The sequence below is a fragment of the Palaemon carinicauda genome, chromosome 6 (assembly GCF_036898095.1).
Source record: "Palaemon carinicauda isolate YSFRI2023 chromosome 6, ASM3689809v2, whole genome shotgun sequence".
NCBI lineage: Eukaryota > Metazoa > Arthropoda > Malacostraca > Decapoda > Palaemonidae > Palaemon > Palaemon carinicauda.
In genome coordinates, this window is record NC_090730.1 from 1,897,623 (window position 1) to 1,911,347 (window position 13,725).

The following is a 13,725-nucleotide window of genomic DNA, read 5'->3' on the forward strand; positions in this document are numbered from 1 at the left end:
TGCATCCCGAAAACCCTTGAAGTTATTACATTATGAAACAAGAAGTACTCCAGTAACTAAAGACAAATGAGAAAGATAAAAAAATGTATATACAGTAATGTAAACAATATAAAAACATCTATGAGCAACGTGAAACTTGAATACCTGTACTTACCTAGACGGTGTGAACGAAAATCATTAGACTGAGAATTTGATTGAAAATCTAAAGTTGCATCTTCTTCCAATGAATCAAAATCATCCTCATGTAGTGATAATCGACTATATGCTTCACATGCAATGTTACTGAGAATTTCTTCAGCAGATTCATTCATGCATTCTTCAAAAATGTCAGGATTCTCTACACACCTGGGATAAAAGAAAAAAATTAAATTTTAATACAACTTTAATTTACAGATGCACCCAATTTATTAAATAGAACACTTATTAGACTAAATTTCCTAAAGAAAGCTATATCATTACAAGAGAAAACATACATATAGTACTGTACTCATATTTTGTAACACACAGAACAGGACAGTACAGCAAAACCTCCATTATTGCTAATTGTCCATTAAAGAAAAAACCTGTTTCCTGAGGCATAAAATCATGCCAAATTGTATACAGGACTACAATATATAGCCAACATCTGGGATAACATAAAAAAAGAGCAGCTGAGATTAACACTTTCATATTTACCTCTTCGAAGACATTAGTAATATAAATCAAACGAAACTCACGAAAACAAAGATCACTGCGTAAACAAACCTAACTAAAACATACTTAATACGGTGCCAGAACACATTAGCAGGTTTTCTAGGTACTACTACTTTCTCAACAATTATAATTAAACAAAATTGTAAGAAAATTTATACAAGGCTATTATATTTGTATGTTAATTTGTAAATAAATGTAAATAACCTATATTTCTGCATATAAGACGACCAATAGAAAAGACGAGGTTAAAATCTATGGCAAGCTTTAATTAATTGACCTCATACCAGTGGTATAAGGCAACTGCTGAATCACAAACCCCTCTGTATGGGATAAGTTTTGGTTATGCAAAGATAATGGTACTATATCTTTAGAAATGCAAAGTAAATAAAAAGTTTCTATATGTTTTTCCTACACACTACATTATTCCTAAAAGAGAAAATTGTTTTTTTACGCTTCATCACCAATCAAAACAAACACATTTACACATCCAAGTGATAGCAAATGCTACTAATATGAGACTTTGTCCTAAATTGTATTTTTCCTAGCTATACAAACCCGTAATCATTTAATATAGGAATTCGCTTCAGCTCAGCTGAAAAAGCTGAAGAGAAAGAAAACCAGGCAGTTGTGCTGGTTGGTTGGCTGGCGGTATGGGGCGGAGCTAGCTCGATCCCAGGGTCACAGTGACTGGATGAACCTCCAAAACCAAAAGGCAAAGGGTTTATACATCCACCGTCTTCCCTGCCTAGCAGAAGACGGGGGAGAATACCTGTAAACAAACTCTAGCAATCTTACCTGGGAAGACTTGTCTTGATGTATGGAGCTCTAAGGGAGGAGACAGAGAGAAAAGCAGATCACATGCAGACTGCTTTCACACTGCCAAACATACCATAAAATAAAGACAAGCGACTTCCTTGTCCCGGAGGAACTGGAGAGGTCAGGCAATAGCTTGAGCTGCTACCACAGGGCCAAGAACAAAGGTGTGTAAAATACCTCAAGTAAAAGGCCGTAAAGGTGGTCTGGCATTTCCAAATGCCAGCCTTCAGCACTTGGCCCACTGCAAGATTTCTCTTGAAAGCGAGAGTGGGGGCAATGCCCCTGATCTCGTGAGCTTTAATCCTCGCTAGTGCTTGGACTCTTGAGGAAGTCTCATATGCCTTGCGGATGGTTTCACGGATCCAGAAGGATATTGTATTCCTCGACACCTCCCTCTTGGCTCTGCCGGTGCTAACGAAGAATTGTCGACATTCAGGCCCGAGATGCCGAGTTCGCTTAGGATACCGCCGGAGACACCTGGCGGGACAGAGAAGCCTCTCACCTGAACCGCCACTCGCCTCATCTGGTAAGGAAGGAATAGTGAAGGCCTCGAACCTGGGATCGTGGATCGCTAGGTTCAGAGTCTTGACCACAAACTCTGGCACAAAACTTAAGGAGATCTACTTCCAACCCTCTGCGTGATTGACATTACAAGAGAGGCCGTGTAACTCCCCGACTCTCTTCACCAATGCTAAGGCTAGCAGAAAAACAGTCTTAAGGGTCAAGTGCCTGTCTGAGGCACGGCTCAAGGGTTCGTACGGAGCACGAGTAAGAGACCCAAGAACTAAAGTGACATCCCACTGGGGAGCTCGAAGTTCCCTCGGGGGACAAGACTGTTCGAAGCTCTTAATGAGCATAGAAATCTCTAGGGCGTTAGAGATATCTATGCCCTTCAGACGGAACACCATTGCAAGGGCAGACCTGTACCCTTTAATGGCAGAAACTGACAGGAGCTTGTCTCTGCAAAGAAAGACTTGGAAGTCTACGATCTGAGCCAGAGAGGCTCCAACTGGAGAGATACCCCTTCCACTACACCAATCACAGAAGACCAACCACTTCCCCTGGTAGACTGAAGAGGAGGATCTTCTAACGTATCCAGACATCTCTCTCACAGTGAGTTGTGATAAGCCTCGCGTTCTAAGGAGATGCTGGATAGTCTTCACGTGTGAAGTCTGAGCGACTGCACCACCTGGTATTACCTGTTCAACATGGGTTGCCAAATTAGATTAGGCCAGTGTGGTAGCTCTCTCGGTGCCTAGACCAGAGCGACAACAGATCTGGAAACCACTCCATGTGTGGCCATAGTGGAGTAACGAGAGTCATCCTGAGTCCTGGGGTTATTAGGACCCAGGATAGGACTGCGCAAAGCAAGCAAAAGGGGGGGAAACAAGTAGCAATCCAGTAGATCCCAAGAATGTTGCAGTGCGTCCTCGAACGCAGCCTCGGGATCTGGTACTGGAGAGCAAAACACTGGAAGCTTGCCGTTGTGCCGTGTTGTGAATAGGTCGATACAGGGTTCTCCCAAGAGGCCGAGTACTCAACTCACGACCCAAGGGTGAAGAGACCATTCTGCCCCTATTACCTGGTTGCTGCAACTTAGGCCGTCTGCCAGAACATTTCTCTTGCCTGGAATGTGCCTGGCTGACAAGGTTACGTGTTTACTCTCTGCCCACAGAAACATCTGCCTCGTTGAGTGCTGCAAGGGACGTGAGAGCGTGGCCCCTTGCTTGTTGACGTACGCGACCACGGACGTGTTGTCGCTCATCAGCACTACCAAGTCCTCTCTCAAACGGGCCTGAAAATGAAAGAGTGCTCTCGAGACTGCCATCATTTCCAGCACGTTGATGTGTAGGGGTTTCTCCTCTTCCGACCACACACCTGACACGACTAAGTCATCCAGGTGTGCATCCCAACCTTCTGTGGACTCGTCTGTGAACAGACGGAACTGAGGTGGAGGAGGGTTAATGAAAACCCTCTCATGAGGTTCTCCTCGTTTGGCCACCAAAGGAGATCCTCCCTTACCTCGCGTTCCATGAGGACCGGACAAGAGGGAGGATCGGTGGCTGCCGACCACTGCTCCTTCAGTCACCACTGAAGAGAGTGGAGATGGATCCGCCCGAAAGGGAACACGAGCTGCTGCAGAGTCGATCAGTATTACCAGATACTTCACCTTCTGCTTGGGAAGGAAGCTCGACTCCTTGTAGTTCACCACGATCCACAGATCGCAACAAACTTCCAGAAGTGAGTTGATCGTGAATCAACTGTTCCAGTCGTCGAGGTACATCAGTAGGCAGATGCCCCTCGAGTGGGCCCAAGCTGCTACCGTCGTGAACACTCGTGTGAACACTTGGGGAGCTGTGCACAGTTCAAAGCACAGGACTTTGAACTGGTACACTGTGCCCTGGAAAGTGAAACGGAGGTACTTTCGAGACGACCGATGAACTGGTACTTGAAAGTAAGCGTCCTTCAAGTCTATCGAAAGCATGAAGTCGTACTGCCTAATGGCTAACAGCACAGTGCGAACTGTCAGCATCTTGAACGCAGTTTGCTGAACAAACTTGTTCAATGTCGAAAGGTCGATGATCGGTCTTCAACCTCCTGTTGCCTTCTCGACAAGAAAGAGACGACAGTAGAACCCTGGTGACTGATCCTGTACGATTTCTAGCGCATCCTTCTCCAACATTTCCTGGACCTCCACCTCCAAGGCCAGAGCCTTTGGCGATGTTGGAGCGTACGTGTGGAACGCTATTGGAGTGGAGGATAGGGGATGCCGATGAAGCACGAATGGGAGCTTGTACCCTTCGCAAAGGGTCAACACTAGCCATTCCTCGACCCCGAGGTGCTGATACATTGCCCAATGGCGCAATAGGCATCCCCCTACCTTCGGCAGCATGGAAAGGGGAAAGCCAAACTCAGCGTTTCCCTTTCCCTCGCTTGCCCCTCTTTCCCCAATGTAGAGGAGCTCCCAAGGAAGCTGAACTGAAAGGTCTGTTTGGGGGCAGAATCCTTCACAACAGGAGCAGGTCTCGGCTGCACAGGAGCACGACCAGCGGTATCCTTGCTACTTCCCGTGGACTTAGCCTGACTAGGCTTGGCTGTGGACGGTTTCGCAGGACCAGGTCCCTTGAAACTCGCAGCCTGCACCTGGTGGATAATGGAGTCCTTCGAGTCGAGGCGCCATTTATCCCGCGCGGCCCAACCTTCCTCTGGTGGAAAGAGAGAAGTTGCAGCTCTAATAGGAGTGTTCCTGAGTGCCAGGGTCTCTCCTAAACCAATCTGTCTCGCCAAACGAGTGGCTACTGTTTCACATTTTTTGAGGATCAGATTGGCATACTGGGTAGCAAGCTGGTCCAAGAGAAAAGCAACAGTTTTCGCACCAGACAAAGCCAGGTTCCTGTACTGCTCCATGCGTTCGGGGGTAGCGAGGATGGTGTCCCGCGCAAACACTGTGGCCGTACCACACCAGTGGTGGAGCCACAAAGCAGCATTAAGAGCAGCTACTGAGATGGACTCCATAGTTGAAATATTATAGGCCGAGAAGGAGACACTGGGATTTCAAGCTCTCAACCGAGGAACCCCCAGCAAGCACTCCGACCGCATGGTCGAGAGGGAGAGGACAAGGCACAGAAGACTGTGACATAGCACCTCTTCTCTTGCTGGAGTGGTTGAGGGAGAAGCTCATTCGAACCTTGGCTCCTAAGCGAGTCACCAGGTCCTGCGATCTAGTCACTCACTCGGTCCAATGCTCAAGCAGCCTGTCTCGACCAGGGTAGTGTGATAGGCCGTGAACTGCTTTCGGGAGCTCTCCATAGGATCTCCAGGGCTGTACACTTATCTTCAGACACTACCGCAGGAGGAGCCCTGAGGCCATTAATCTCACGCACGAGGTTAATGACCTCTAGGAATGGTGACTCCACCTTGGGATGTTCCGTGTCCACGGCCGGTGAAGGCCGTGGAAGTGGCCGATCCCTCGGTCCCACTACATCCATAGGTGTAGGGGAAGCGACATGCTGCAAGGGTGATGACATCCCCCATGAATATCCTCACTTTGGCCCCAAGACCAAACCAAGCGTGTATTTAGGAGTCAAGGAGGGACCCTGGCAGGGTTCATCACTGACGGAACGCATCGAGGTTCCCACTGTGACCGAGTGTGTGACTGGTCGCTGCGAGCTCCACGAAGCTCCCGAAAGAGCTCGAGCACGAGCGGGGTCGCTGGGAACTGCAGCGCTTACACCAGGAGGTGTAGACAGGTTAGTCGCGTGAGTGGTGCGCTCGGCATCACCTGTTACATGGCCAGAAAGCATGGGGGGTTGGCTGCATCTCGCGTGGCTGGTATGTGCGAGAGCTGGCCTGGTCGTGCACAACCAGCCCCCATGCCGCGGGCTGGGCTGCGAGGTGGCTCCATGCCCGGCCCGAGTTGCGTGGCTGTCTGGGACTGCTCCATGCTCATGCGACACGAGTCGTGGAGTCGGTCCGCGTGCCTACCCACGTGGAGGTAGTCATTAGTCATGCGTACCACGGATTCTTCACGAGACCACAACTGAGGTTCCTCGTGCCAAAGCCAGGACTCTCATTTCCCCGCTCAAGAGCGGTTCAATTCGAGTCTAGGCAGTATGACCCCGTCACCATGCTCTGGGAGATGATACCTACGCCCTCAAGCGCAGTTGTCATGCACGAGATTTGCCGTGCACAATCCCACTAGTGCGGGGAACACGGGAATCTCGCACGTCGCCCTCATCCTCCGGAGAAGAGGTGTCTCGGGGTGCCATGTCTCTTCGACTGCGACTGGCCTTCTTCACTTTCCTCTTTCTCCTTGGGGGAGAAGAGTCAGAAGATGAAGACGAAGAGCAGGAGAGAGGAGGAGGAACTAGAAGAGGAATACCACCCATGCTTCCTCTTCTTGTGCCCCCTCCGAGGTACTGTACTGGAACGGTGGTCGAGGCAACAGCAGACGATACTGGACGAGGATGAACAACCTGAGCCATGTCTGTAGGAAGAGCCGTGGTCGGTGGACTTAGTGAACCTGAAAACATATTGTCTCCGTAGGAGTTTTGGCAGATTTTAATTTTAACTGACTTGCGGGCGAAGCTGTAAAGGTTTTTCCAGCAGTGGTTAAAGAAATCTCTTGTGTTTAAAACCTAACTCCCCCTTGTTTTAACAGGGAGTCCAGCAGTTATTTTACCTTTGTTAAAAAGTTTGCATTTTGCTAGGAACAAATGTTTTAACAGGAACATGGTCAACAACATCAGGGGCATCAGGGAATATGGGAGTTGATAAAGTTGCAAAATCAGATACAGTACATTCAAGTTTTCATATCATCAATCAGGTCATCCAAATGTTGTTCAATCTCGTCCGCCAGAATTAAACAGCGTATTAACAAATCCAAGTCAGGCTTACCTGATAATCCGAGAGATGCCCAAAGTTCCCCCCTTCTTACCAGGTAACGTGTCGTCATCCATATCAGACGGTCCAACAATCTGTCAGGTGTCCCTTGAGATCGCCGAAGTAACGGAAGCGCTAAGGTCACCCGCTTCCCCGGCAAAACCCGAAAAATCCCCGACAGGCTGTGAATCCGAGCTTCCCAAAATCATACTCACACGCTCCTCCGACTCTTAGAGGGTGTGAGCAGACTTCACTATGGTAAGTTTCTTGAGACGACACACTTTACATCCGGCTCCCCCTCTTCTTCGAAAGAGGCGAGCTCTCCAAAGCAGAAGCAGCTTTAGGGTTCCGCCTATATTTGCATCGATTCTCGAAAGCTTGCCACTGCAAGGGCAGCCAGGATTCACACTCACGACAAGGAGAATCTTGAGAGCAAGGTTTTCCCCTGCATGTTGGGCAGAGCGTGTGCGGGTCTACAGAAGGTGACGAAAGCCACCTACTGCAGCGCCCGCCACGGCCTACACATCGCATCTTACGAGTAATTTTCTCGTCCATTACAATCACACAACTACTAGAACACAAGTACCAGAAGGAAAAAGGCTGCAGCGTAGAGAGCGGAGAGTAGAACAACCATTCACGTTGAGCCGAAGCGAGTGAATGGGGAAAGCAAGAGGGGGGGGGGCCAACCCTAAACCAACCAATCAGCACAACTGCCTGGTTTTCTTTCTCTTCGGCTGTTTCAGCTGAGCTGAAGTGAATTCCTATATTAAATGATTAAGAGGTTTGTATATCGCGTCGGAACAAAGATTTTACTATACTATAAAAACTGTTAAATTTTATAAGATGGTTTCAATAAATTTGAAAATTATATTAAGAATACTTTCTCAAAACTTACAATAAATATTGCAAATACCTTTATGTTCTACACTTCCTTTTCCTACATTACTCAAACCTATCAGTGTCATAGGTTATCAATTAGATGAGTAAATGCATTACAGTACTTTGTAATGATTCGTACTGAAACAAAATATAATGACTTCCCCATTGGGGATCATATGTAGGAAAAACAAGAAATAGAAAGAGCTTTCCTTTGAATCTATAAGGATACTGTACATGAAAAATCCCTTCCAATAACACCCTTATTACATATATTAAGAATACATTCGTTATGAAATGTGCGCGCATATCCTTGATAGGGGTAGCTTGAAATCATCAGACAAAAACCACTATGCAAGCGCATGAGTACATCAGAAGAAGGAGGTCATCTGTTGGTGTGTCGACTCCTAATATGGATATGCACCAGTTCTCGTCCAGTCAGACTTTGCATGTGTGAAAACGATGGAGCTTAAGTGTGATGTTCTATCTCTTTTCCTCATCTGCAAACTGTACCCTATGGGGTAATCTTGAAATTCACATGGATAGGGACCCATAGTTCTCAGAAGAGCACATTCTTGTAGGTTGGCGCACTGTAAGAGACAATCAACATAGAATAGGAGAGCACTCATCATGACGTGCATGTTTGCGAGCCAGATAATCTTTGAAGTCAGAAGTAATAGTGCTACAAAGTTGCATACACAAATAGGAGAGCAATCTCTCAATAGAAGTGACTGTTCAACATCCAGGTAATGAGCAATCACAGAGTTGTGGTCACTTTGAGTGCATTGCTCAAAACCATGTGCGCATGTGATGAGTAAGATCCAATGATGAATGTGAATTTCAAGGGGTGAGCATACTCATGCACAGGCGAGGGAGATTCAAGGGAGAACCCCCTTAATGAGCTTCTTGCTTCCCGTAGGAAAACTTACTCCTTTAAAACAGCATTCTTCCTCTGAGGATGTAATTATACACCTCCTGATAGGAGGGGAGAAAATATCGTTGTTGGAGAGAAACCTCTTGTCCTATAAAAGCTTTCCAAGTTAGGAGATTGTTTATCCGACAAAGGAGTAGTCAGTAAAGGGCTAGGGGATGATGGAGAAGATGCCTCTAAAGGTGAGGATAGCCATTATTATTATTATTATTACTGGCTAAGCTACAACCCTAGCTAGAAAAGCAGCATGCTATAAGCCCAAGGACTCCAACTGGAAAAAATAGCCAAGTGAGGAAAGGAAACAGAAAAATTAACTACAGAAGATGAACTATTAAAATATTTAAAGAACATTAACATTGAAATAGATCTTTCATATATGAACTATAAAAAATTCATTAAAACAAAGAAGAGAAATACAGTAAGATAATAGTGCCAAGTCTACCATCAAGCAAGAGAACTCTAACCCAAGAAAGTGCAAGACCATAGTACAGACGCTATGGCCCTACCCAAGACAGGAAAACAATAGATTGATTTTGGAGTGGCTTTCTCCAAGAAGACTGCTTATCATAATGGAAAATAGCCACTGAACAATTACTATAAAGTAGTTAACTCCTTAAGTGAAGAATTGTTTGATAATCTTAGCGGTCAAGTGTATGACGACAGAGGAGAAGTGGAAAAAATAGGCCAGACTATTCACTATTCAGTGTATGTGTAGTCTAAGGAAAAATTGAGCCATAATCTGAGAGATGGGTCCAATGTAGTAATGTCTGGCCAGTCAAAGGGCCCAACAACTCAGGTGGCAGTATCTCACCGGGTGGCTGGTTCCCTGGCCAACTTACTACCTATCCCTGCCAGAAAAGTCAATCTAAGTTGGGAGAGTCGAGGGCTTCTTCTTCAGGTGCACTAGACAAAGCAGGCTCCAGCAATGGTGACTTTGTCTTGAATAAAGTTGAGGCATGCACGAGTGTCTCTGGATAGTATTCCTTCTAGTTCTAAAGATGGCCATAATGTCTTAGGGTATTGTCAGTTGCAATGTCATCTGAAAAAGGTTTTTCAGGCCTGCCAAGACTAGAAGAAACATCTGTTCTTTTAAGGGATGCAGATATCGCTGTATTACTCTGAGCTTGCATGGGATTAGATTACCATCCACTTCCTTCTTTGCATTCTGCCAAGGAGGGTGGTGGAGAGGAATCAGAAGATGGGGTTTCAAGAGGGGGCAAGATAACCAACAGACTTCTTAGCTTTAGCAGTAGAATACAAAGGGGAAGAATATCGGGGAAGCAGACCACTCCATGTATTCCTCACAAGGGGAAGATAAGTACAGACAGAGACCCTGCAAGCAGGACATAAGGAATGAGGATCCACATGAAAGCACAGCAATATCACCCGGGAACTCTAGGGCAAAACCGCATTTCCACTCGTAGTTCCTCCATGCATAGGCGCACACAATCGATTTCTAAAGGAAAGAAAAATAATAAGCAAAGTTTGTCGACCAAGATAATCTAATCCTGTATTACTCGGTGACTGCAAGTCAAAGTGGCTTCTCAGTGACCTAGTAGGGGGACAGAGTTTCCCCAGCTACCCGCAAGTAACTACCGACACCTCGTTATAAATTTTAACAGCTGAAATCATACTCCTATTAAAGGAAGAAGGTTTGCATCCATATAGGAACAAACTTTTTTTCTTTTTACTACTTAATGCATATATACCAAGCCAAGGAAAAAGTTCACATATATAGTATAAAACTTTTTTTAGCTTTGAATGTACTGTAATTTGCCATCATCTCTTAATTGAATTTCCAGTGATTTGTTGTGCACTGCAGTAAGTGGTGATCTAATACAAATATCTTCCAGCAATTCCTTCTTGATCCTGATCAATATATTTCTACATTAAAATTGAAACTTTATATAAAATGCAACAAAATTTAGTCATCTTTTCTAAGTAGGTAATAGCAATATTTCAACCTTACCAAATATACATGCTCAAAATTGATAAAACAAAAGGTAAGTGCTTTCACCTCATAAGACAAAAACACAAAACATGACAATTCATAACTTTTCAATTATCTACTGCCAGGTGCATTCAATTCTCATCCCTTAACATTTAGGTACCCATAAGACACTCAAGAAGGCATATTTTCGAATCACCAAGGATCGAAAGGATAACACCATGAGAACCTAACCTCCTCACCATCATAATTACATTTAAAACTAGAGGGGCACTTAGTAGAGCATAGACCTCCACCACGGCAGTTTATTTCTTGACCTTTTGCTAGACCTTGGCCTTGACCTTTGACCTTAACAAGTATTAATTGGTGTGGATTTTCATACAGTCAAATATGAACCAAGTTTGAAGTCTCTGTGGTAACAATGTCCAAACTTATGGATGATTACGTGAATTGGATATTTTGCTTGACCGTGACCTTGACCTTCCATAATTTAATTATTTCCAGCTTTTTACTTAACGGTTAATCACTGCAAGTTTCATTACTCTACAATTGAAAGTGTGGTCATGAAGCTGTTAAAAAAAACAAACGAACAAACACACACAAAAACATGGAATAAAACATAACCTCTTTCCAACTTTATTGGCAGAGGTAACAAATATCAAGCATTAATACTATATGAAACAAACTAACAAGGCAAAAACTTACTCTGGTATCTCCATTAATTCCTCAAAAACATTTGCAAATGATTTTTGCAAATTATTCAGAGAGAATTTGCTGGCCTCTTCGTCCGACATATTGGCTTCTCCGCCTGCAAGACGATACTAAATGTAGCTTACATGAGTAACAAACCTAAATAAATTATATTATCAAAAGTTTTGCCAGTTTCTTTCTATGATGGTTACATTTGCGATGAATTCTTCCTATTCTCTTCCTTTCTTCCCCGAATTCCAACCATATCTGGGTTAGCTACTAAACTCAATATAAACATTAAAAATTAATTAAAAAAAAGAAAACCAACAAGTCTATAAAAATAACCAAAACCTGGACAGACATTATGCCTTTTCAATCAAAGAACACACAGTAATGTGATAATACTTATGCTTAACAATTCCAAAATTAATTTGTTAGATGTCACCAAAACCATTTAAACTTATATATTTTTCAATATTATCATGTATGAAATATCGATATTTATGTTGTTACTGTTTTTAAAATATTTTAATTGTTCACCATTTCTCATATCGTTCATTTCCTTTCCTCACTGGGCTATTTTTCCCTGTTGGAGCCCTTGGGATTGTAGCATCTTGCTTTTCCAACTCGGGTTGTAGCTTAGCTAGTAATAATAATAATAATAATAATAATAATAATAATAATAATAATAGTTTTAAATTAAAAAAACTTACGCCAATTAACACTAGTAAAAAAAAAGTCAATTTACAGCGTGATAAATTTAATCATTTTCACACGTGAAACCCAAGTTATGCCATGACTACCACACATGCAGTTTGTCTTTTGATGTAAATCTCTTGGTCTGGAAGAGCTTCTATTATATAATCTTTGCAGTTTTATTTTCTTTCAACTATAAACAGATGTCGAGGTTTCTTTAAATGGTTTTTTCCCAACAATGCACTTTATCTAAATTGTGGGTTGAAAACTCATCATTCGTAAAAATCAGATTTTTTGTAAGCTTGACAATATAACTTTAGGATTAACTATTGTCATATTCTTTACTGCTTTGTTGTTTTTGCCATCTATCATGAAAGATGGATTTCAGATACTGTAAAACAATAAACCGCTGACAGGAATACTGTACGAATATCTGATCTAGACATAGTTGTATTTTTGGCTACTTTATCAGCAGCTTCAGTTCCCAAATGCCCTAACGTGAAAGGATAAAACATATTTCAATATTTATACCCGCTTGCGTTGGCTTTAAAATTTCATCAATTGATGTAAACAATAAATGCAACCAACACACTTGAGTACAAAACTTCAACCTACGGATTGTGGCAAGGAGATCTGCAATTAGTTGTTCTTGCTGTACTGTTGTCTTGTAAGCTTCCTCGGCAATTTCTTTAAATGAAAGAGAACAATTTCCTGATGAGCACGACAACACTGACTCCAGTTTCTTCATGTTTACCTTGAAAGGAAAAAAATAATCCAATAATATAAAAGGGTTCACAAGACAATGAAAAAAAAAAAAGTGAGGTATATGAGTTCAATTATGTTGGACACACTGCAGTACCTCCTACAATTCAAGTGCACTTCAAACAACATATTTTATCTTGTAAAAGAAAAATGATGACCATCTTGCAGAAATGGTTGCTTTAGGTAATGCAATAATGTTGCGTATTCACATTAAAAACCAATTAGTGGTACCTCTTAATTACCCATATGATGTACACTTATCTGCTAGTGTTCGGCTGATTACAATACTAGTGACTATCATAGATATCTTTACATATACAGGACACATTCATTTATAGTTACATTCATAGCGAAACAAAATATTTTCTATCTGGTCAAAAATATTTGGGCTCATCCTAAAGAGTAACAAAATTTGGATTAGTTATCAGTAACTTACTTTATTATAAAAAATATATCAAAACTTTATTGTAAATACTATACACACCTTTACACTCTTGCGACTTCCACTTGAATTACTTTGACCTTTTATACTGGAGTCCGGGGTCTTAGGCTTTGCATAAGCAGACTGAGGATCTGCAGCCTCTGGATTATTTTCCTTACTATCATCCCGATATTTCCTTTTTCTCCTCTTGACACTACACCCCTTTGGTCCAGTGCAACCACTGCATATATCAGTTGACATTATGTGTACTGGATGGGTAAAATATAACAAAAAATACACTGAAAAGATAACATTGCATTAGTATAAATCTAGGGTACAGAAATACATTTTCAAAAGCAAAAATCACTGGATAAACACGAATATAGCTTGTGGATCTCAGCTTAGAATTTCTACTTTTCAATGTGAGAAATGAAAAATATAAACTGTGCAGCATGCTTTGGTGTGATGTAATGAAAAAATTATTTAAAAGGTCACATGTTGACATGATAC

At 42.9% G+C, this 13,725-nt stretch overlaps 1 protein-coding gene across 1 annotated transcript in view; it reads right to left on the reverse strand.

The window, feature by feature from the left end:
* LOC137642363 (uncharacterized) overlaps nt 1-13,725 on the reverse strand; it is a 49,676-nt gene that overhangs the window by 17,360 nt on the left and 18,591 nt on the right. Inside the window, exons 2-5 of the mRNA XM_068374856.1 lie at nt 13,279-13,514; nt 12,648-12,786; nt 11,352-11,454; nt 155-345 (exon numbers count right to left, since the gene is read on the reverse strand). Of these exons, the coding sequence (XP_068230957.1) occupies nt 155-345; nt 11,352-11,454; nt 12,648-12,786; nt 13,279-13,476 (631 nt within the window). The 5' untranslated portion in view covers nt 13,477-13,514. The remainder of the gene's footprint in view (nt 1-154; nt 346-11,351; nt 11,455-12,647; nt 12,787-13,278; nt 13,515-13,725) is intronic.